Source organism: Bufo gargarizans, chromosome 5 (genome assembly GCF_014858855.1).
Source record: "Bufo gargarizans isolate SCDJY-AF-19 chromosome 5, ASM1485885v1, whole genome shotgun sequence".
Taxonomy (NCBI): domain Eukaryota; kingdom Metazoa; phylum Chordata; class Amphibia; order Anura; family Bufonidae; genus Bufo; species Bufo gargarizans.
Genome location: NC_058084.1, coordinates 197,940,692 through 197,966,374, shown reverse-complemented (window position 1 = coordinate 197,966,374; position 25,683 = coordinate 197,940,692). Strand labels below are relative to the sequence as shown.

The following is a 25,683-nucleotide window of genomic DNA, read 5'->3' as shown; positions in this document are numbered from 1 at the left end:
TTTCAGCAAATCTAGAGCACAATATCTTGGAAACAAAAGCGGCGCAAACATTCATTTTTGCAGCACAAATGCCACACAAGCGAATGGTGTATTCCCTTTTGAAATTTAAGAACATGGGGTGGAAAGTGGGCGGGGTTTTAGCAAATCAAGCGCACAATATCTCAGGAAACCAAAGCAGCGTAAACGTTGATTTTTGCAGCATAAACTAGCACAAACGAATGGTGTATTTCTTTTTGAAATTTAAGAACATGGGGTGGAAAGTGGGCAGGGTTTCAGCAAATCAAGCGCACAATATCTCGGAAACCAAAGCGGCGCAAACGTTCATTTTTGCAGCACATACCAGCACAAACGAATGGTGTATTTCTTTTTTAAATTTAAGAACATAGGTTGGAAATTATAAAGATAATGTCCCCCAAAAATAATTGTGCTAAGCTGATACTATGCCAGGGTGCCCCCCAAAGTAACAGTGCTCCCCAAAATCCCTCCAATAGAAATAATTCTCTGCCAGAGCACACTTAGTAGTAATAATGCCCCTATAGTGCCCATACTAGTAATCATGTTCCTCATAGCCCCCCAGTAGTAGTAAATACCCCCTAGTAGTAATAATTCTCCCTATAATATGACAGTACATGAAATACCCCCGCTTAGTGCCTGCAGTTGAGCTAATGTCCCCATACTGTATGCCAGTATAAAATACCCCTATATAGTGCCCCAGTAAATGCCCTCATAGTGCTCCTCTACCCCTTCCCCAGTGTCCCCATAATATGCCAGTAAAAAAATGCCCCTTCTTAGGCATTAGTGCCTGCAGCCTATCAGAAGAACAGGGAAGGGAGACACCTCTCCCTCCCCTGCCACAGCACAGGCATCTGTATCGCTGTCCTGAGGACGGCGATGCAGTTGAATATGGAGATGAGCGCTTCCACAAGCTCTCATCTCCTACTGCTCCCCCCGCCCCACCTGTGGTGATCGGCAGTGCGGCCCCGAGGAATAAAAAAATAAATAAAAATTATTTGTTAAAGACGGTCCAGCGGCCTTTTTTAAGATGCTTTAGGGCGGCCCCCGTCCCAGCCCGCCCCTGATGCCGCCACCATGCCGTCTGAAAGTGCAAGAGTACAAAGTGGTCCCTCAAGTTTCAATATTAATTAGTTCTAGAACGTCCATTGTTTGTTGAAACCATTGTAACTTGATTAATCAGTTCCAAAGCCCTAAAATGTCATCCAAGATAAGAGAAAATTAAGATTTAATAAAGATAAGCAGATAACTAAGACAGATAAACAAGTCCTTACATATAACAGTCAGGAATAGCTGCTAACTAGCAACTCAGGCTGAGTTCACATCAGTGCTCATCCTTTCCATTCTCCTGCTCTGTTATAGGAGCACGAGAACGGAAAGAATGAATGCTGATGTGAACTCAGCCTAATAAAGCTATTTTACCAGAGAAGTGGCCTTGATTGGTTGGATCTCAGTCTGAGACATTGCATGTTGAGTCTAGTTTCAACTTACAATGGGTCAGAAAAGACCACTGTATGTTGAAAATATTGTATCCTGAGGGCAATGTATCTTGAGGGACCACTGTAGTGTGTAGTGAGGGTCCGCCCCCTCACCCCTAGGAAGCTCTTTAAGTGGTAGCAACCATTCCTACCTACATTCTAGGACAGGTTGCTAGCAGCTATTTTAAATTATACCCGGAGAACCTATTTAAGGGGCTAAAATAATGAAACACTGTGCCTAGGATTGTATAAAATTGCTCCTATGGAAGAAACATATTTTATTAACATTCTGGTTCTAAATGACATTTTCTTCATTAGTTGGTAGTGGGAACCAGTTTTCCAATTGTTGAACCAAACAATCCTTTGTCTATACAGTATACCTACTTTAAGAGGCTTAAAGGAGTTGTCATGATTAAATATTGAATTATCATTACATGATTAAATATTGAATCCACCTGTTAAGTTATGCAAAACATATCTGTTTTAATTAATTGGAATGATTTTTTTAATGCTCCTGTGTCAGGATATTACTGTTACATACTTATTATAGCACCCCATGTGTCCTTTTCATTACCTCACAGAACTTCCAGCTAACATGCTTAGTTCTGGTCAGAAGAAGACACTTCTAAGGCACCAGTTTTTATAGACTGGCCTGCACAATGTCAGAATTTACTTTGCCACCACTGTACAAGAGAATCCAAACAAACTAGTTGAGCTGCAAACTGGGTGTGATCCTTAGCATTAGACCCATTAGGTTAACATTCTGAGAGGAAGTCAAGAGAGAACTATAAGTATGGAAAGCCATGCTTGCTAAACAAGTGTAAGGCCGATTCATTGGCCTGTATTTGTGGGAGGGGCTTGGCCACCTACTTCAACGGCCGGCGCCCTCCCACAAACGTACGTAGTGCAGAGTCCTTGGAAGCGTGCGCTCGTACCTGGCAGTCCTTTTGGTAGATCGGGTAAGTGCAGGCAGGCGTGCGGTGGTCGGCCCTTTGGTACGTAGGGGCCGCCATACGCTGCGTCTGGTTCACCCCTCCTGCCCGTTTCTACATGCGGCACCTCGTCAGCCTCTGGGAGGGGGGGGGGATGGAGCCACGCTTACGGCACCCCCCTCCTCCACCGCCCAGGCTCGTGCTCGGCACCGCTCTCCAGCGGGGGGCGGAGCCAGTGGTCACATGAGGGCCAAACTCCCCGCCCGCTCCCGCCCCCCTCTTCTCGGCCGGTACACAGCCTGCGCTGCCTCGCTCCCTCGCCTGGTGGGCAGCGCAGACAGCTGTGGATCGGCGACACATACACTTCCCCAATTGCCAGGGGGCGCATTTTTCTCCCCACGCGGTGGAGATGCCCAGCCGGCGGGGGGCGGCCCCTCGTGGAGTAGGGGGGCACCCCCGCACTGGGCACCCCATCAGGGAGTGGTGCGCCCCCCACGTGGCACGTCTCACACAGAAGGGGGGAGGCATGTCTGATTAGGCCTCCCCCCTATGCCAGGGGGCAGCTCCGTTTCCCCACGCGGTGGAGGTGCCCAGCCGGCGGGGGGCAGCCCCCGTGAAGTAGGGGGGCACCCCTGCACTGGGCGCCCCATCAGGGACCGGTGAGGCCCCCCACGCGGCATTTTCAGTCTCGGCAAGATGGGGCCCCCGTCGCCGGGGGCCCCCCTGAGCCGACCTCATGCCAGAGGGCTGCGCTGCTCCCCACGCGGCAGAGGTGCTCAGCCGGCGGACGGCACCTCTCTGGCACAGAGAGGGCCCCGCACTGAGCACCCTGTCAGGGACACGCGTCAACTCTCCACGTGGCACACGTCTCATGTTTGCGGGGAGTGTCAGCCGTTGCCTTAAATCCATCCCCACGTGGTTCATGACACCAGGGAACTCCGCATTCCCCACGCGGTTACCATGGAGCACGGCGGCGCACGCAACGGCTCGCTCCTCGCCCACATTAAAGTCTGGCACGGGCCGCCTAGACAGGTAGGGGTTTCATCGTCAACGTCAGGCACTGGTCAAAAAAAAACAAAAAACACCCACTCCCACCAGTCACCATACCTCACCTCACGAACACGTCCTGGTAATTGAGCCTCACGCATTGACCAGTTCTTTTGCATTGTTCCGTTGTTGTTTTCCAGGTTCTATACAGTGGTTAGTCAGAGAGAAGTTGGTGGGATCTCAATTGATTTTCCTTGGCTACCAAGGTAGTGGGGTACACGTCGGGGGATGGGAAGTGGCTGCCTTCAGACTGGGGTCTCATGGTTTGTTTTTAACGTACAGGTCGTTTCTTTTCATTATACTTCCGTGGAAGTCAATGCATAGGGATTCTCTATTGGTAAGTACGTCAGGTCCTTGCATGGACTTCCGGGTGGCAGTTCCTGGCCATTCCTTCACGGCTCTTCTGGTTCAGTGTGCATACCTCACGGGAATTGTTCAGTTTTTTCATTTCGTGGTTAGACAGCTGCACGGGTGCCAGCGACCATCCAGGCTAGTCGGTCATGTTACGTTACTCTTTCCACAGCCGCAATGTCACGTGCATCAGACATTGTCGACGCGTCGGTGGACGAGGTCGTAGCACAGACATCCGAGAGGGGCAGTACACCGTCCCTACGTGCTTGGACAATTCCTAGGCTGATGGCGGAGTTGACAAAGCGGGGCGTTCCTTTCCCGGCAACCGCCAGGAAAGCAGAGCTATATCGGCTGTGGAGAGACTCCCTGGCACCCAGCGCCGATGATCCCCCTGCAACTACGATGCAAACATCGCTGACTCAGATACACGTCATGCTAAACAGTCTGACGTCGGCCGTCACATCCATGCAGGCGAGGTTGGAGTCCATCGAGGCTCGCAGCACAGTCGCACCAGTTTCCTCCCTCGAGGTTCCGGTCGCCTCCACCTCTGCCATAGCAGACATTCGTTCTGCCCAGTCCGTCCCTAACGTGACTAGAGGGTAGGGATGTCAATCTTGCGTCTCTACTCATAGCCTCCAGGGACCTTTCTGACAACAAGATTATAGCTTGTGGAGAAGTGTCAGTGGTACTAAGGAGCCGCGACCACCGACTCAACCGCAAATTGTCCATCCCAGAATTCGTCATGGCGTTTAGTCTTTTTAGGGATGTCATTTGCACTGCCAGGCCGGACAGGAGGGAGGAACTAGACCTTTATCTCTTCAGGGTCACAGAGTTGGGTCATAGGTATGGAGGAACCGCGTTCTATGACTACCACTGTTCGTTTGCAGCTAAGGCGGCAGCGGCTCTCTCCCAGTTCCAACACGTTACTGACTGGTCCAACCTGGACACTGAGCTTTTCTGCAGACACTTTGCAGGTCTGAAGGCTCCCTCCTGTTCCGCCTGTCAGTCTATCTTCCACTCGGTCGAGTGGTGCGATTAGTCCGCCGTCAGCACGGCGTCCTACCCCTCCAGCTCGGCAGCTGGTCCTCTTGAGGTCTTCAGGCCCCCCAACTCAGTAGACAAGCTGGGCCGGCCCATCATTCAGTTAGGAAGGGCACAGATATGCAACAACTTTAATTATGCCTCTTGTAATTTTGGGCAGTGCCGGTTGTTGCATATCTGTACCAATTGTTTTAGGGCCCACCCCCGAGTAGCATGCTCATTAAAATCGGTAAAAAATTACATGAGTGTGGTCAATATCAGCCGTCTACAAGAATTCTTGCAAGGTCACCACAACCCTGGGTTTGTACAGTTCCTGGTGACAGGATTTCACGAGGGCTTCCACACGGGACTGATCACGACTCCAGAGTCCACACACGAGTGCAAAAACCTTCAGTCAGCCGAAAGAAATCCCGCCTCGGTAGACGCACTAATAGAAGCCGAGTTGAGCAAGGGGTTCATAATCGGTCCCTTTGGTGTGCCCCCTTTTCTACGCTGGAGAGTCAGTCCCGTGGGGGTAGTCACAGGCAAGTTCAGCGGGAAGGAGAGACTCATTATCGACTTGTCGGCCCCACACGGCTCCCAGGTCCCCAGCCTCAACTCCCTCATTCCTTCGGAGGAAGTGGGCATGAGATATGCTTCGATAGACCAGGCTATCGCCATCATCATGAAAACGGGCACAGGGTCCTGGTTATCCAAAGCCGACATATCGGATGCCTTCAAGTTGCTTCCCATCATGCCAGCCCTCTGGCAGTGGCACGGCATCAAGTGGAAAGGCCTGTACTATTTCTCCACTAAGCTCACCTTCGGTTCCAAGAGTAGCCCCTGGCTCTTCGATCAGTTGGCTCAGGCACCCCACTGGATCTTGGAACACATTGTCCTCTGTGAGTTTGTCATCCATTACTTGGATGACTTCCTACTGATTGAGAGGCCAGGGGCACTCCCCCTAGGGCTGGGCAAGTTACTCAGGTGCTTTTCCCAGTTAGGTGTCCCGGTGTCCCCCAAGAAAGTAGAAGGCCCGGCCACAGTCATCACCTTTCTGGGCATCGAGTTAGACTCCCAGCATATGCTAGCTAGATTGCCGGCGGACAAGTTAACAAGGATCAGAGGAGTCATTCACAGGTTCACAGTCACGACCGTGGTCACTAAGGCTGACCTTCAGTCTCTACTAGGCATGTTGAACTTCGCCATGCGCATCATCCCGCAGGGCAGAGCGTTCATATCCCGCCTACTCGCGCTCTTGAGTTCCGCCCCAGAACAGGACAGCCCAGTGTGCTTGGACAGTCAAGCTGTAATGACCGGCAACACGCACAGGGAGGAAAACAGGGAAAGCCCTGCCCAAGGGAGAGGGAAAGGTGGTGACCCCTAACTCACCTTGCAGCTGGCACCTGACTGCCCTGACGTCCCTAGACGGGTTCCTCACCCGTGCGGCGATCACGTGCCTAAACCCTGGCTTTCCCTGAAATGAGCCCTAGATAATGAACGGGCCAGTGGGATCGCTAGTCCTCACCACTGCACTAAGAGGGAAACACCAGGGAGAGGACAGACAAACACAGACAAACACAAACACCCAGGTGGACGGCAACAATTGTCCACAAAGGTCCAACAGGGATCCGGAGGGTAGCGTTCTAAGGCAACACTCAGAGAACGCAGCAACACAGCTCCAGTGGGTCAGAATAGATGTCCAGGCAGGAAGCTCTATATCTGGCAACCAGAGAAGTGTGAGAGGGGAATATAAGGAGGATTGGGAGTGCTGGACAAGGAACAGCTGAGAGAAGGAGCTACGGATCCCTGAGTGAGCCAAAAGGGTTTGTAAAGCAAACCCAGAAAGCTACAATAAGGAAACTTCCCTATCTGACATAGAGCGTGCAGCCAACCGCTGCGACCTCCTGACCCCGGGTACAACGGAGTCAGGCGTGGCTCTTGACACCCTCGTGACACAAGCCCTAGCGGACCTCCACATGTGGGACCATTTCCTGAGCAAGTGGAACGGGGTCTCCTTATTTGTACCCGAGCTGTCGAGTCAGTCGCCTACAGTCTTTTCAGATGCAGCTGCGGGCTCAGGATTTGCCGCCATTTTCGGCACCCACTGGGTGGCAGACGCATGGCCTGCCGAGGTGGGACAAATCCCGGGCTTCCTCCAGACCTCGGCGCTTTTCGAGCTGTACCCCATCGTGGTGGCCGCCCACATTTGGGGCAAGTTTTGGGCACGTCAGTCTGTTCTGTTCGTAACTGACAACACAGCCGTAGTGGACATTCTCAACAGCGGGCTGTCGAAATCTAGCCCAGTCATGTGTTTTCTCAGACGGTTAGTGCAGCTCTCCCTACAACACCACTTTCATGTGTTTAGTGCGCATGTGCCAGGTGCGCAAAACGGGGCTGCTGACGCCTTGTCGAGGGCTAACTTCTCCCGTTTTTTCCAGATCATGCCAGAGGCAGATTCGACAGGCGCCACCATCCCTCCTCTCGAGTCCTTAAGGCTAGTGTAACCGACCACCTTGAGACGGCCCACGCTCTAATACGCCATTCCCTCTCGCCTAACACGACCAGGGCGTACAACACCGGGTGGAAGACGTTCTGCAGTTTTCGAGGAGAATGTCCTCAGGAGGACTCCAGTTTTCCAGAGTACATCCTGGCGTTCATCGGTTATTGCCACTCTGTACGCAAGCTCTCCCACGCTACAGTGAGGTCGTACCTGGCGGGAGTGCAACACTTCCTCTCTGTTAACCATCCCGAGCTAGCATCAGTGTTCACCTTACACACTGTCAAAGCCGCCCTCAAGGGGTTGAGCAAGTGCGGCCTCAAAGCCAAGTACGCAGGCAGCCGGTCACCGGCCCTCTTTTCCGCAAACTGTCCGACGCCTTGGACGGTAATCCTTTCGGGGTTTTGGCCAGCTTGGTACTTAAATCCGCCATCTACTTAGCCTTCTACGGCTTCCTGAGACCTGGGGAGTTTACCTGTTCTCCAGGCAGCAACAGTTTCCTCACGGTCAGCCAACTGGTCCAGAACTCCGACGGGTTTTCATTACTGCTCAAGACGTCTAAGACCTCCCAGTTGGGACCCCCTGTCCAGGTATCCTACTTTCCCACAGCACATCAATGGTGTCCCGTCACGGTGCTTCGTCGGTTACGGTCCGCCTTGTCCGGGGCCGGACCGAACAGTCCATTGTTACCCTTCGGGGTGGTACCGCTCACCACCCAGCAGTTCATATCCCATGTAAGGTCACTAGTGGCCAGCGCAGGCGGCGACCCTGCCACCATTTCGGGCCATTCGTTCCGCATAGGCGCGGCATCCGCGGCCTCCAAGAACCGAGTGCCTGCGCATGTCATTCAGAAACTGGGGCGTTGGCACTCGTCTTGTTTCAACTGTTACATACCACACCCCGAAACCGAAATGTCGGCAGCCTTTCAAACTTTGTAACGTCTTTGCAATAAAATACTTCTGCCTACCAGTATGTCTTTTGCCCTCTTTCAGGCGTCCCTCCACGACACGGTCACGGCACAACTCTGACCGCTTAGGGGTAGGGTAGCTCAGGTAGGACAGACACGTACTTGGTTGCCACGACCACAAAGATAGTTTTCTTTTTGTATTTTCAGTGTCAAGAGATATACTCCACTAGATAAATGAATGATGAACATTTTGGTCCCTGGACCTTGAACATGGCCTGGAACACAGCCCATTTAAAAAATATAAAAAAGTCAACACTTTTTTAATCAAGCTATATCCTCTATGACTTGAACATATGGCTTACAACTGTAAAGTTTCGTTTTTTTTATTTAATGGGGCCATTATCAAGGTCCAGGAAGGACTGAAACATTAGCTAATTATGTATCTTGTGGAGTATATCTCTTGACCCATTGATGAAAATGCCAATAAAACACTACCTTTGTTTATCAAACAACTTTAGAGTGCCGTAGTTTTCTATACTAGATACTGTATGCAGAAGTACACCAACAGTTATAGACAAAAGAATGTTATGAGGCAGTTATAGCTAAACACATAAGCATATTTAAAAAGTCTGATCAGTGGGGGTCTTGATGTTAAGTCCCCAAATGACTGCTGAAATTAGGGGTCAGAATCCCTTAGCTAAGCACTCTGACACTTTAGCTGTGAATGGTTCTGTTTGGCTTACCCAGCAGAGGAGAAGCTACAGTTGTACAGACATAGGCCTCATGCACACGACAGTTTTTTTTCACGGTCCGCAAAAACGGGGTCCGTGGGTCCGTGACCGTTTTTTCGTCCGTGGGTCTTCCTTGATTTTTGGAGGATCCACGGACATGAAAAAAAAGTCGTTTTGGTGTCCGCCTGGCCGTGCGGAGCCAAACGGATCCGTCCTGAATTACAATGCAAGTCAATGGGGACGGATCCGTTTGATGTTGACACAATATGGTGCCATTTCAAACGGATCCGTCCCCATTGACTTTCAATGTAAAGTCTGGAGTTCGTTTATACCATCGGATTGGAGTTTTCTCCAATCCGATGGTATATTTTAACTTGAAGCGTCCCCATCACCATGGGAACGCCTCTATGTTAGAATATACTGTCGGATATGAGCTACTTCGTGAACCTCAGATCCGACAGTATATTCTAACACAGAGGCGTTCCCATGGTGATGGGGACGCTTCAGGTTAGAATACACTACAAACTTTGTACAAGACTGCCCCCTGCAGCCTGGCAGCACCCGATCTCTTACTGGGGGATATGATAGCACAATTAACCCCTTTAGGTGCGGCACCTAAAGGGGTTAATTGTACTATCATATTCCCCTGTAAGAGATCAGGGCTGCCAGGCAGCAGGGGGCAGCCCCCCCCCTCCCCAGTTTGAATATCGTTGGTGGCACAGTGTGCCCCCACCATCGCCCCCCCCTCCCTCCCTCTATTGTATTAAATCGTTGGTGGCACAGTGTGCCAACCACCATCGGCCCCCCTCCCTCCCTCTATTGTATTAAATCGTTGGTGGCACAGTGTGCCAACCACCATCGGCCCCCCCTCCCTCCCTCTATTGTATTAAATCGTTGGTGGCACAGTGTGCCAACCACCATCGGCCCCCCTCCCTCCCTCTATTGTATTAAATCGTTGGTGGCACAGTGTGCCAACCACCATCGCCCCCCCCCCCTCCCTCTATAGCAGTAACATTGGTGGCAGTGTGCGGTCTCAACAGTAGAAGATTCATACTTACCTGCTTGCTGCTGCGATGTCTGTGTCCGGCCGGGAGCTCCTCCTACTGGTAAGTGAAAGGTCTGTGCGGCGCATTGCTAAAGAACTGTCACTTACCAGTAGGAGGAGCTCCCGGCCGTTCACAGACATCGCAGCAGCAAGCAGGTAAGTATGAATCTTCTACTGTTGAGACCGCACACTGCCACCAATGTTACTGCTATAGAGGGAGGGGGGGGGGGAGGGGGCGATGGTGGTTGGCACACTGTGCCACCAACGATTTAATACAATAGAGGGAGGAAGGGGGGCCGATGGTGGTTGGCACACTGTGCCACCAACGATTTAATACAATAGAGGGAGGGAGGGGGGCCGATGGTGGTTGGCACACTGTGCCACCAACGATTTAATACAATAGAGGGAGGGAGGGGGGGGGCGATGGTAGGGGCACACTGTGCCACCAACGATATTCAAACTGGGGGGGGGGGGGTCTGCCCCCTGCTGCCTGGCAGCCCTGATCTCTTACAGGGGAATATGATAGTACAATTAACCCCTTTAGGTGCCGCACCTGAAGGGGTTAATTGTGCTATCATATCCCCCTGTAAGAGATCGGGTGCTGCCAGGCAGCAGGGGGCAGTCTTGTACAAAGTTTGCAGTGTATTCTAACTAGAAGCGTCCCCATCACCATGGGAACGCTTCTGTGTTAGAATATACTGTCGGAAATGAGTTTTCACGAAGTGAAAACTTAGATCAGAAAAAGCTTTTATGCAGACGGATCTTCGGATCCGTCTGTATGAAAGCAACCTACGGCCACGGATCACGGACACGGATGCCAATCTTGTGTGCATCCGTGTTCTTTCACGGACCCATTGACTTGAATGGGTCCGTGAACCGTTGTCCGTCAAAAAAATAGGACAGGTCATATTTTTTTGACGGACAGGATACACGGATCACGGCCTCGGCTGCAAAACGGTGCATTTTCCGATTTTTCCACGGACCCATTGAAAGTCAATGGGTCCGCGAAAAAAAACTGAAAACGGCACAACGGCCACGGATGCACACAACGGTCGTGTGCATGAGGCCATACTATGAAACCATTCATGCTGGGCTCAGCTTACTGAGGAGACCTGAGCAGACAGTTACAGTACACTTTTATGCTGTTTTAAATGGGCCGAAAAAAGGTGCAATTATCGTAAAGGACACCTGTTACACATAATTGCATTTTGTAAACTCATTTGTTGGGTGATCGTATCTTTAGTTATGGCCACACTCAGGTTTCCTGATGCAGTTTTGGAAGCCAAGATCAGGAGTGAATTAAAAAAAGAGGAAAAATAGTATCTGTCCTCTACAGTTTTTCTCATTTTATGATCCACTCCTGATTTTAGCTTTAAAAACTGCATCAGGAAACCTGATCGTGTGGCTGTACCCTTAGGCATCAAAAATCATAATTTCTGGGAATACAGGGATCTGCTGCCCACACAACACAAATATGTATGAGGGCAAGGGATCACAGGTTCCCATACAGAGTGGATGAATGCTGCATTTGAATACAGCTCTCCACTCTTCCTGATAATTGTTCAGTAGGCCCTTGTAAAATGCAGAGCTTTCATTGCTTATTTTATGGAGCCTATTGTATGGGCCCAAAATCTGCTTTTATGACTATATCTTATTGATGCTTTTGCCTAAATAAGTTTGTGGATGACATCGAGAAATGTCATGGGATCAGAACAACAGTCTCAGGATTTGGGCTGTAAATTAATAAGTGAACAAAGTAATATTTTATATAAAAAGCAATGACCAGATATATATAATACAGCCTTGTAAGGTTACTTTCACACTAGCGGCACGTACCTCCGGCAGGCTGTTCTGTCGGATCCGTCCTGCCGCTAGTGAACATGTGCCCCCGGACTGCCGCTCTGTCCCCATTGACTATAATAAGGGCAGGGTCGGAGTTCCGGCGGAAGCACGGCGAGAGGTTGGCGGAATAAATATCGGACATTTAGTTTTATTCCGGCAGCTTCTCGCTGTGTGCTGCAGTTCCTCTGCCGGAACTCCGCCCCTCCCCCATTATAATCAATGGGGACGGAGCGGCATACCTGGGGCACACGTTCTCTAGCGGCAGGAAGGATCCGACAGGCTGTTCACCTGACAGAACAGCCTGCCGGAGGTCTGTGCCGCTAGTGTGAAAGTAGCCTAAATCAATTGACGAAGAAAAGAAAATCCTTTCTCCAACTTTTTAATGGCCTATTAACCTTCTGAAATAAATTGGAAAAATGTTACAAAGTTATTACAAACCAACTGTAATGCTAGGGGTACACAATAAAGCCTCATGCAGACGTCAGTGTTTCACGGACAGCACACGTCCCTATTTATTTTAATGTGTGTATGCACACATAAGTGCTTCAGCACGGTCCGCGGGTCTGTTTTTTTACCACGGATGCATGCTCTATTTTGTCCATGTTCACAGATCCATCATGCCCATTATAGTCTATGGGTCCGTGAAAACCACAGATGCCATCTGTGTTGCATCCGTGTTTCACGGATCATTAACAAGAGATTCTTTGAAAATTATTTTTCAGCTTTTGAGTGTTAGTGAAACACGGATGAAACACGGACAGCAAAAAACAGAACCACGGACCCAACACGGATCTGTCACGGGAGAAAACACGGATCCTTGTTACCACTGATTCAAACCTGACACGGATGTCTGCATGAGGCATAATACTTGGCAATGCCGTTGGACTTTTGGCAATAGCTGAAGGTTGTCCATGACATTGTCTTCCACAGGGAAACTTTGAGGTTGCGCTGCAGTGATGGTATTCCTGCGAGTATACAGCAATTTGCCCCAGCCTAAGGCCTGTTTCACACTGGCGTTAAGCTGTGCACTGCCCAAAGTCTGTCGGGCTCATTAGTTATAATGGGGACCGATGAAGATCTGGCAGCAGCACAGCAAATATGCTGAGAGGTGACAGGACAAATATCGCTGCACAAAATACTGTAACTAACACATGTGTGAACAGAGTAGAGGAAAGGCTTTATGCCTATTTTACTTTTATAGTTCCGCAACCGATTACATTGGTTTCTAACATTATCCAGATGTGTGATTCCCACCGTATACTGGAAAAGTCATAGTTAACACAAAATACTAGAAAATATTCATTTTGCATCAATAAATCCAATATATTAACCGCCTCCGGACCGCCTAAGGCAGATGTGCGGTCCGGAGGTGGCAGCGCTGCGCAGAGTCACGCATATACGCGTCATCTCGCGAGACGCGAGATTACGTGCTTTGCCGGCCCGCGCATGCGCAGTTCGGGCCGGCATTTCGTCGAGGGGGGTCGCGTCATCAGCTTGCCAGCCAATGATCGCGGCAGGCAAGCTGATGATTTTTTAAAAATCCAATGAGAAGCCAGATAACAGATCATATTTGCAAATATGATCTGTTATATGGCTGCCTGCTCCTCTGCTGGTCCTTTTTGTCGGTTGGATCCAGCAGAGGAGCAGGCTTCACAGTGAGTAGCACCAACACCACATACTTAGCCCCAGATCACCCCCCTGCACCCCAATTAACCCTTTGATCGCCCCTGTCAATCACTAGTGAAAGGAAAAAAGTGATCAGTGCAAACTGTCACTTTTTTTTCCCACTGGTATTGACCGTTAGGTTTTAGTATAGTTTAGGGCCCTTAGTTAGGTAGTTTAGGGATCGGTTAGCGCCCAGCCCACCGCTCCGCAGTCACTGATTCGCTGATTAGCGTATCGCTAATCAGCATTTGTACTTTTATAGTATCTGGAAGTGATCAAAACTGATCACGGTCAGATCTATAATTGTATTAGTGTCACTTTAGTTCTCCCTCCACCCAAAACGCAGTGTTTGCCCGATCAGGCTTGATCGGTTGCTCACACGTGCGTTCGCCCACACCCGCCCCACCGCAGTGACAAAAAAAAATATTTTTTTTTGATCACTGCACATTCACTTTACACGCGCTGCGGCGATAAAAAAATCAGTTTTGATATTTTTTATCAACCGCAGCGGCCTCCGGTATTTCGCTAGCCTCCCCTTTGTAAGACAGGCTTGCTTTTTTCTTGGGTAGTCTCAGGGAATACCCCTAAATTTAGTTGCCCAAATGTCAAACAGGGGGTATTCTTCTGAAGAGGCCTACAGGCTTCTGACCCAGTCGGATGAGGAATGGGAACCCTCATCTGATGAATCTAGCGGGTCAGAATACGAACCTGTAGAAAGCAGTGGCTCTCTGACCCAAAGTTCGGACGAGGAGGCTGAGGTCCCTGATAGCACCAGGCGTACCCGGCCCCGTGTCGCTAGACCACAGGTTGCGCAGGATCCGCTTCAAGAGCAGCAGAGTGGGGCTGGTGCTGTCGGATTACGTGGTGAGGCATACACCAGCAGCGCAGCCCTCCCTGGACCTAGTACCAGCACTGCCGTACAACCTGGTGAAGTGGCGAGCACCAGAAGGGCAGTTGAAGCTGGTACGGTGGCACGAGCAGTAGTGACCCCGTCACAGCCACCGCAAAGACGTGCCCGTAGAGCCCCTAGAATCCCTGAGGTGCTGGCAAACCCTGATTGGCAGTCCCCAACTTCAGCCGCACCTGTAGTTTTCCCTTTCACTGCCCAGTCTGGAGTTCGGGTTGAGACAGCTCAGATCGGTTCGGCCCTGGGATTTTTTGAGCTGTTCTTGACTGCGGATCTCTTAGACATAGTTGTGGCCGAAACAAACAGGTATGCCACACAATTTATAACCGCCAACCCGGGAAGCTATTATGACCAGCCTTTCCGGTGGAAACCAGTCCAAGTTTCCGAAATTAAAACTTTTCTGGGCCTTCTCCTCAACATGGGTCTAACTAAAAAGCATGAATTGCGGTCATATTGGTCCACGAACCTAATTCATCACATGCCCATGTTCTCTGCTGCTATGTCCAGGGCACGTTTTGAGGCCATCCTGCGTTTCCTGCACTTTAGCGACAACACCGCCTCCCGTCCCAGAGGCCACCCTGCTTTTGACCGGCTCCACAAAATTCGGCCCCTCATAGACCATTTCAACCTGAAATTTGCAGATTTGTATACCCCAGAGCAAAACATCTGCGTAGACGAGTCCCTGATACATTTTACCGGGCGCCTTGGCTTCAAACAATACATCCCAAGCAAGCGTGCCCGGTATGGGGTCAAATTGTATAAACTCTGTGAAAGGGCCACAGGCTATACCCACAAATTTCGGATCTATGAGGGAAAAGATCAGACCCTGGAGCCGGTCGGTTGCCCTGACTACCTGGGGAGCAGTGGGAAGACAGTCTGGGACTTGGTGTCACCCTTATTCGGCAAGGGGTACCATCTTTATGTGGACAATTTTTACACAAGTGTGGCCCTCTTTAGGCATTTGTTTCTAGAACTGATTGGCGCCTGTGGCACCGCGCAAACTAGTCGCGCGGGCTTCCCCCAACGGCTCATTACCACCCGTCTTGCAAGGGGGCAGAGGGCCGCACTGTGTAACGAAGAACTGCTCGCGGTGAAATGGTGAGACAAGCGTGACGTTTACATGCTCTCCTCCATTCATGCAGACACGACAATACAAATTGAGCGAGCAACCCGTGTCATTGAAAAGCCCCTCTTAGTCCACGACTATAACCTTCACATGGGAGGGGTGGACTTCAATGACCAGATGTTGTCTCCGTATTTAGTTTCTCGCAGAACCAGATGCTGGTATAAGAAGGTGTCTGTATATTTAATTCAATTGGCTCTGTATAATAGTTTTGTTCTCTACAGTAAGGCTGGGAGAACTGGATCCTTCCTCAAATTTCAGGAAGAGATCATCGAGAACCTCCTGTACCCAGGAGGTTCCGTGGCCCCATCCACCAGTGTAGTTAGCCGTCTACACGAGCGACATTTCCCCAATGTCGTTCCTGGTACCTCAACCCAACCGTCACCCCGAAAAAGATGTCGTGTCTGTAGCAGGAGTGGAATAAGGCGTGACACCCGCTATTTCTGTCCTGACTGTCCTTACCACCCTGCCCTATGCTTTGGAGAGTGTTTCCGGAAGTACCACACACAGGTACACCTAGCATAGGGATCATCTCACCAGGACAGGCACACAGGGCTATTAGGGCCCATTCACTCACAGCTGCTGCAAACCTCTCCTTTCACCTGGGACAAAGTGCATAACGCACTTCGCCACATCTTTGGGCGATTTGCGCTTTGCACATTGACCCATGGGGAAGGAGCGGTTTGTTCTATAAAGGTAAAAAAAAAAAAAACACCAGTAAGCAAAAAGGTTAATATTTAGTTAAAAAAGTTAAAGTTTATATATTCTGTTCCAAAGTTAATAAAATGATTGCGTTGCGGCCTGTTTTTTTTTTACCTTCCAGGTGGACCAACCGATCGACTAGCTGCAGCACTGATGTGCATTCTGACAGAAGCATTGCGCTGCTGTCAGATTACACGCAAGTCGGTGTATGCGGCGCTGCAAGACGAGATTTCTCCTCTGCAGTAACAGATACGTTTGCCAAGGCATACGAGCTGAGGAGGAGGCGGCGTTCCTATGCTTTGGCAAACACTTTGTATATAAAAAAATAAAATCCCGGCAATGATTTATTCATCCACATCGATTGATGTGAATGGAGAAATCTGGTTTGCCAGGGCATACGAGCTAAGTGGGTATGGATGTTGGGCGGAGCTCCTATGTCCTGGCAGACGCCTTTCCCCTCCTTTTTTTTTTTTGGCAGAGATTTTTTCATCCACATTGATCGATGAGAATGAAGAAATCTGTGCCGTTCATTTTTTTCTTTCAGCCCAGAGGCTGAACGGAAAAAAAATCTCATTACCTGTATGCTCAATATAAGGAGAATAGCAGAAACTCCTAATGCTGGCCATACATGTAATGATTGCGGAGACCCTCAAATGCCAGGGCAGTACAAACACCCCACAACTGACCCCATTTTGGAAAGAAGACACCCCAAGGTATTTGCTGAGGGGCATATTGAGTCCATGAAAGATTTAAATTTTTGTCCTAAGTTAGCGGAAAGTGAGACTTTGTGAGAAAAAAATTAAATAAAAAATCAATTTCCGCTAACTTATGTCCAAAAAATAAATTTCTATGAACTTGCCAGGCCCCTCATTGAATACCTTGGGGTGTCTTCTTTCCAAAGTGGGGTCACATGTGGGGTATTTATACTGCCCTGGCTTTTTAGGGGCCCTAAAGCGTGAGAAGAAGTCTGGGATCCAAAGGTCTAAAAATGCCCTCCTAAAAGGAATTTGGGCACCTTTGCGCATCTAGGCTGCAAAAAAGTGTCACACATGTGGTATCGCCGTACTCACGAGAAGCTGGGGAATGTGTTTTGGGGTGTCACTTTAGAATATAAAACAAAAAATAAAAACTTCTAGGAACTCGCCGTGCCCCTCACGGAATACCTTGGGGTGTCTTCTTTCCAAAATGGGGTCACTTGTGGAGTAGTTATACTGCCCTGGCAATTTAGGGGCCCAAATGTGTGAGAAGTACTTTGCAATCAAAATGTGTAAAAAATGGCCTGGAAAATCCGAAAGGTGCACTTTGGAATATGTGCCCCTTTGCCCACCTTGGCTGCAAAAAAGTGTCACACATCTGGTATCGCCGTACTCAGGAGAAGTTGGGGAATGTGTTTTGGGGTGTCATTTTACATATACCCATGCTGGGTTTGATTGCAAACTACTTCTCACACATATGGGCCCCTAAATTGCCAGGGCAGTATAACTACGCCACAAGTGACCCCATTTTGGAAAGAAGACACCCCAAGGTTTTCCGTGAGGGGCATGGCGAGTTCCTAGAATTTTTTATTTTTTGTCGCAAGTTAGTGGAATATGAGACTTTGTAAGGAAAAAATAAAAAAAATTAAAAATCATCATTTTCCGCTAACTTGTGACAAAAAATAAAAAATTCTAGGAACTCGCCGTGCCCCTCACGGAATACCTTGGGGTGTCTTCTTTCCAAAATGGGGTCACTTGTGGCGTAGTTATACTGCCCTGGCAATTTAGGGGCCCAAATGTGTGAGAAGTACTTTGCAATCAAAATGTGTAAAAAATGACCGGTGAAATCCGAAAGGTGCACTTTGGAATATGTGCCCCTTTGCCCACCTTGGCTGCAAAAAAGTGTCACACATCTGGTATCGCCGTACTCAGGAGAAGTTGGGGAATGTGTTTTGGGGTGTCATTTTACATATACCCATGCTGGGTGAGAGAAATATCTTGGCAAAAGACAACTTTTCCAATTTTTTTATACAAAGTTGGCATTTGACCAAGATATTTTTCTCACCCAGCATACTGCCCTGGCTTTTTAGGGGCCCGAAAGCGTGAGAAGAAGTCTGGGATCCAAATGTCTAAAAATGCCCTCCTAAAAGGAATTTGGGCACCTTTGCGCATCTAGGCTGCAAAAAAGTGTCACACATGTGGTATCGCCGTACTCAGGAGAAGTTGGGGAATGACACCCCAAAACACATTCCCCAACTTCTCCTGAGTACGGCGATACCAGATGTGTGACACTTTTTTGCAGCCTAGGTGGGCAAAGGGACCCACATTCCAAAGTGCACCTTTCGGATTTCACCGGTCATTTTTTACAGATTTTGATTGCAAAGTACTTCTCACACATATGGGCCCCTAAATTGCCAGGGCAGTATAACTACGCCACAAGTGACCCCATTTTGGAAAGAAGACACCCAAGGTATTCCATGAGGGGCATGGCGAGTTCCTAGAATTTTTTATTTTTTGACGCAAGTTAGTGGAATATGAGACTTTGTAAGAAAAAAAATAATCATCATTTTCCGCTAACTTGTGACAAAAAATAAAAAGTTCTATGAACTCACTATGCCCATCAGCGAATACCTTAGGGTGTCTACTTTCCGAAATGGGGTCATTTGTGGGGTTTTTCTACTGTTTGGGCATTGTAGAACCTCAGGAAACATGACAGGTGCTCAGAAAGTCAGAGCTGCTTCAAAAAGCGGAAATTCACATTTTTGCACCATAGTTTGTAAACGCTATAACTTTTACCCAAACCATTTTTTTTTGGCCCAAACATTTTTTTTAATCAAAGACATGTAGAACAATAAATTTAGCGAAAAATTTATATATGGATGTCGTTTTTTTTGCAAAATTTTACAGCTGAAAGTGAAAAATGTCATTTTTTGGCAAAAAAATCATTACATTTTGATTAATAACAAAAAATAAAAAAAGTAAAAATTTCAGCAGCAATGAAATAACACCAAATGAAAGCTCTATTAGTGAGAAGAAAAGGAGGTAAAATTCATTTGGGTGGTAAGTTGCATGACCGAGCGATAAACGGTGAAAGTAGTGTAGTGCATAAGTGTAAAAAGTGGCCTGGTCATTAAGGGGGTTTTAGCTAGCGGGGTTGAAGTGGTTAATTAAAGTGCAAGTAAAGACTTCACAAACAATGACTTCTGCAGCTGCTATAACCTCCTCCCACACAGGCAAATTATGAGCGAAGAGCATAATTTTCCATGTGTTTGATTAATCGCCCGTCACCCCTGTAAACAGCTGCGAGGTCCAGCTCTAGATTTTGAAGCACGTGAAAACAGACATAATCATAATGTCTCGCATCACTATTTTATGTGCTACTATTTTTAGTTAAAAGGTTTTTTCTTGGCAAACATTTTGAAAATGAGTAACTTAGAATTAACTTGGTTTCATCCGAACTCGATTCGCTCATCCCTAGATACATACGACGATGCAAAAATATATATATGTATTTTTTAAAGGATTTTACTGTGCAAACGTGGTAAAACATTTGACTATATATTTGGTATCACTGTAATTGCACTGACCCAAAGAATAAAGTTATCATGTTATTTATTAATAGTCCCTAAACAGAATTGTAAAGAAGTTAGAAACACACCAAAACTACACACATACAGACATAATAAAGTGCTAGACTAATGACTTTTCTTATAAACAAATAACCAATTTTATTATAGTCAAAACAATAAGGTGAAAACTATTGGTGCGATAAACAGGGGACATTCAAGATGTTCATCAAAACAGGAAAAACATAGCAGGAATCAAGCAGAATACTCAAAACCCTGGAAAAAGCCATAAATAGACAAATGGGGAATTTATCATAGACCGCCATTTCATGCTGGTTTATGATATCCTTTGTAGTACCAGAGGATGTGCCTTATTTTATAATAAGGTGCAGCAATCTGTGCACCTAAACAACAATCTACGTAATCTTGGAGGTGCCAAAAAAATGGCGTACATGAAGATAAATGCGGCAGGCCTACTGGCCCCACCCCCTTTAGGAAAGTAGCAAGGCTACAAGGCATAGACAGATAAAAATTATATGAATCAGTAAGTACAAGGAGGCAACTACCATAAGGGACACATCACAAACATCCACCAATGTATTTGCCCTGTTTGGCATTCCATTTGGTCATTCCAAGCCATTTTCTGTGTGTCAAACCAGGGCCAGAAAGTGAAATGTGGCTACTGGTAGTCTTGGCATGGCTCCTAAATAACATACAAGCTTTGATAACATGTTGTGATGTAAGCAGGGGCATTCTGACATAAAACTCAACATTTTCTGTTCCCTTGCACACAGTCAAAAGAGTTAAAAAAGCAATCTTTCATTACTAAGACATTACTAATATAATCTATTATATAGGCACTAGCAGAAGGACCAGGCTTCGCACGGGTATATTTCATCTATTTTATTTAATGTTTGTGTATGTTATTAAAAGATATTGACAATATCCACTATAACAGTGACATCTCAGTATCCTGCCCCTTTAAAGCTCACCTACAGCAGTGAAGAAAAATGGCTGCGGTGTTATGGAAACCTGGTGTAAAACTGTGTGCATGTGGAGACTAAGGGCCTGTTTGCTTCTATTGGCTGATAAGGGTCAAGTGACCAGGATTCTATTGGCTAATGCATTTTTGGGAATATTTCACGCAGGGATGTCCTTTTGTACAGCTCACTCTCAGACAGCAGCACTGTGCTGTTTGAGCGTGAGCTGCAGGGAGAAAGTCACCGTCCCTCCCACCTCTGAATCTGACAGAAATTGATTTTTACCTTGATTTTTTCAATAACTGTCGGCTGCGGAGTGGGAGGTGGTGTGGCCTAACCGGATGGCGGCGTGGCTTGGCAGGTCCTGGGCGCGGGTTTTTTAAGTCTGTCTTTTGAGGGTGGCCTGAATGACCACCTTACCTGCCCCATGAACTGTCACCTCCACAGCACTCCGCTTCCTTAACAGTGTCAACCACAGCGCCCTGCTCCTTTAAAGCTGACATGCAGCAGTGAATAAAAATGGCTGGACTTTATGGAAACCTAGTGTAAAACTGTGTGTACGTGGAGACTAAGGACCTGTGAGCTTCTATTGTCTGATAAGGGACATGTGTGTATGGCAGTTGGGATATGAAGAGAAAGAGATGCAGGCTTCGTTTGACTAATCTAGGTCATGTGATGTGCCATATTTGCATTTTTGGGGAATATCTCAGGAATGGTACGCGCTAGAGAGCTGTGACCCCCCCCCCCCTACACACACACACACAGGTAGCAAGGGATGTGTATACCAAGTTTCGTTGAAATCGATGGTTGCGATTTTGAGTGATTGCGGAACATACATATATACATATACGGTGCTGCCCATAATTATTCATACCCCTAGAAAATTTTGACTTAAAGTTACTTTTATTCATCCAGCAACTCATTTTTTGATGGGAAATGACATAGGCGTCTCCCAAAAGATAATAGGATGATGTACAAGAGGCATTATCTCAGCTTTTATTTACATTTGAGCAAAAAGTGTCCAGTCCAAAATTATTCATACCCTTCTCAATAATCAATAGAAAAGCCTTTATTGGCTATTACAGCAATCCAACGTTTCCTATAATTGCAGACCAGCTTTTTGCACAGGTATTTTTGCCCATTCATCTTTAGCAATGAGCCTCAAATCTTTCAGGTTGGAGGGTCTTCTTGCCATCACCCTGATCTTTAGCTCCCTCCACAGATTCTCAATTGGATTCAAGTCTGGACTCTGGCTGGGCCACGCCAAAACGTTAATGTTGTTGTCTGCTAACCATTTCTTCACCACTTTTGCTGTGTGTTTTGGGTCATTGTCATGCTGAAATGTCCACTGGTGCCCAAGGCCAAGTTTCTCTGCAGACTGCCTGATGTTGTCGTTCAGAATCCTCATGTATTACTCTTTTTTCATGGTGCCATTTACTGTGATTAGGGTCCCTGGTCCATTGGCTGGAAAACACCCCCAAAGCATTAGGTTCCCACCACCATGTTTGACAGTGTGGATGGTGTTCTTTGGGTTGAAGGCTTCTCCTTTTTTCCGCCAAATGAAGGAAACATCATTGTGTTTCATCTGACCATAACACAGAAGACCAGAAGTCGTCTTCTTTGTCCAGATGAGCTTTTGCAAAGGCCAAGCGAGCTTTTGTGTGCCTTATCTGGAGAAGTGGCGTCCTCCTTGGTCTGCATCCGTGGAACCCAGCAGTGTCTGTTGGATTGTCTGCCTTGAGACATTGCCACCAGCAGAGCCCAGATTCACCAGGATGGCCTTGGTGGCGATCCTTGGATTCTTTTTCACCTAACTATACTCCTGGCCAGCACAGGTGTCACTTTTGACTTCCGACCACGTCCTCTGAGATTTTCCACAGTGCGGTATTTTTTATAAATACTTTGCACTGTAGCCACTGGAACTTGAAAACATTTAGAAATGGCCTTGTAGCCCTTTCCTGTGAGCAGCAACAATGCTCAGCCGCAGGTCCTCACTGAGCTCCTTTGCCTTAGCCATGACTGTCCACAAACCAACTGCAGAGAGCTGCTGTTTTTCACCTGTTGAGTTGATTAAAACAGCTGTTCCCAATCAATCAGGGTAATTAGGATGCTTTAGAACAGCTTGGACTATTTGGAATGGTATAGAACTTTAGATTTTCCCACAAACTGTGACAGTTTGTGAAGGGTATGAATAATTTTGGACTGGACACTTTTTGCTCAAATGTAAATAAAAGCTGAGAAATGTTTTTCTTTCCCACAATAATGCCTCTTGTACATCGTCTTATTATCTTTTGGGAGACACCTATGTCATTTCCCGTCAAAAAAATTACTTGCTGGTTTAATAAAAGTAAAATTTGCCAGGGGTATGAATAATTATGGGCAGCACTGTATATATATATATATATATATATATACGTCCTTCTTTATATATATAGATTAGTGAATTAGTGATAGCTACAGGAAAGTACAATATATAAAAGTGTGATGTGATTCTTTGCACCTGCCTACAAAATACAGTTTACATATTCTAACCAATGCAGAATTTTAAGCCGCTTACCTTAGACCGTGATCTCATGAATGGAAATCCCACACTACATTTAAGGTAGTCATCTTCCAATAATTCACAGGAAATTCCTTGTTCTTCCTACAAAAGAAGGAAAACATTGCCTTAACAAATAAGTCAAGTTTCTGCTTTCAAATGTAATGCATTAGTGACATTGGCACACAAGACTTCATAATTCTAAACAATATTATTTATTCCTGATATGTAGTAAGTGCTATCACATTTAACACTGCAGCACGAAGACTGAGGTTGATGATATATTTATTGTTGGGCTCAAAGTCATAGGAACCCAACCATTGGAGCTTTATACAGAGGTTGCAACTTGTCAGATATTTTCCAACTACTGTAAGGTAACAGTGATTACTAGTACTGAACTGCGACTCTGCCATGTCCATTAATGACATCAGCATATACAGGTGAAGCTCAAAAAATTAGAATATCGTGCAAATTTAATTTATTTCATCTTGTTCGTTTCATTTCAAATCCATTTTGGTGGTGTATAGAGCCAACAATGTTAGAATTGTGTTGCTGTCCCAATATTTATGGACCTGGCTGTATTTTCTGCCACTTACAATGCTGTTCTCACACCGTTTCCAAGGCTGTGTAATCACACCTAATAGCTTCAGTCATGCAAATTAAATCAACATCTTAGCTCCATGAGGTCCTTAAATGGGTTGTCTCACTTCAGTAAGTGGCCTTTATCATGTAGAAAAATGTAATACAAGCCACTTACTAATGTATTGTTATTTTTCATATTGCTTCCTTTGCTGGCTGGATTCATTTTTCCATCACATTATACACTGCTCATTTCCATGGTTACAGACCCTCAAATCCATCAGTGGTGCTCGTGCTTGCACACTATAGGAAAAAGTGTCAGCCTCTCTAGTGGCCGGGAACATGGGAGCACACATAGGCTAGTTATTTTTCCTATATTGTGCAAGCACGGCCATTGATGCTGGATTGCAGGGTGGTCTGTAACCATGGAAACGAGCCACGTATAATGTGATGGAAAAATGAATACAGCCAGCAAAGAAAGCAATATGGATAATAACAATACATTAGTAAGTGGCTTGTATTAACTTTTTCTACATGATAAAGGCCACTTACTGAAGTGAGACAATCCATTTAACCTTGTGTGATTATGAAACATTTAAGCTGACTGAAACATGAGTCACCAGTATTTAAAGGCAGAGAATTCCAATAGAGGACATTCTAATTGAGAAAGCCATTCAGATTCAAAATGTCTTCAAGAGAAAATACATAGTCCAGTTGCTCTGAATTATTATAACTGATATGTCATTTTAAAGTGGGTTTCTACCATCTAACCCCATTTTCAATATGTACTGCAAAGTGGACCACAAAAATGAAAATATCCACTCCCCTGTTTACCATTGCTCCACTCCTGCACACAGCCTCCATTTAGTGCTCTTTCCGGATTGGGCATCTAAACTTCCAAATAAGGTCATATGTGCTGCTTCCCCCAGTTATTGGCCTTGGCAGTGACGTGCCTCCATGGGGTATGTGAACCAGCAGTAACTTAGGAATATTTCACTACTGAGGCTGTCCATTCATAAGTTTACAGACATGTACTGGAAGGCCAGTGCATTGAGCTGGAATGGAGCAGCATGGGGTAGGTTAATATGATTTTTCCACAAGTCCAGCAGGCTGGGGTTAAAGTTTTAAAAAAGTAAAAAAAAATGTTGGACAACCACTTTAAGGTGGTTTCTTTCAGGTTTATCTTTTTTATGCTATGAAAGCACTGGAAGAAATGTGCCTAGAAATGTACTTTCCCATGTAAAAACAAGAAGAGGAAATCACACTTCTTGTTACCATAGTGTGCAAACAGTTCAACAGCTATTCCTAGCACAAGAGCACAATTGACGTCAACATCACCATTACCAGTTCTTCTTCATTGTGGTACTCAGAGGAATTAAAGTAGTCCACATAACTGGTTAAAGATGTCAGGCCAAGTCTTGTATAATTCACATGAATTGGCAAAGATGTATCAAACAATTAGATGTTAAAAGTGGACCTCCATCAAAGGAAAAAAACAGTAGGAAAAAACCCCACTAAACATTCAGGTAAATATCATATCAAAATATGTCCCTGAATTGTGGTATGTTTAGAACTATTGGCTGTATTTACTATGGCTATGTTCTTACTTCTCACCAAAACTCATATTACCATCAACCTGCTTGACTGGTCCCATTTTGCATTTACCATTCACATTTATAGATACTGTATCAAATCTGTAGATATTGCGCTATAAGCTCAGCTATTGCACTCACGCTTATTAACATATGACTACTTTAAAAAAGTAAAAAAAATCAATCCATG

At 46.6% G+C, this 25,683-nt stretch overlaps 1 protein-coding gene across 2 annotated transcripts in view; it reads right to left on the bottom strand.

Moving 5' to 3' along the window:
* Positions 1-25,683, bottom strand: part of ITGA9 (integrin subunit alpha 9) — a 459,851-nt gene that overhangs the window by 110,831 nt on the left and 323,337 nt on the right. For both annotated transcript variants that reach the window (XM_044293305.1, XM_044293304.1), the window contains one exon: positions 23,341-23,427. In XM_044293305.1, the coding sequence (XP_044149240.1) occupies positions 23,341-23,427 (87 nt within the window). The remainder of the gene's footprint in view (positions 1-23,340; positions 23,428-25,683) is intronic.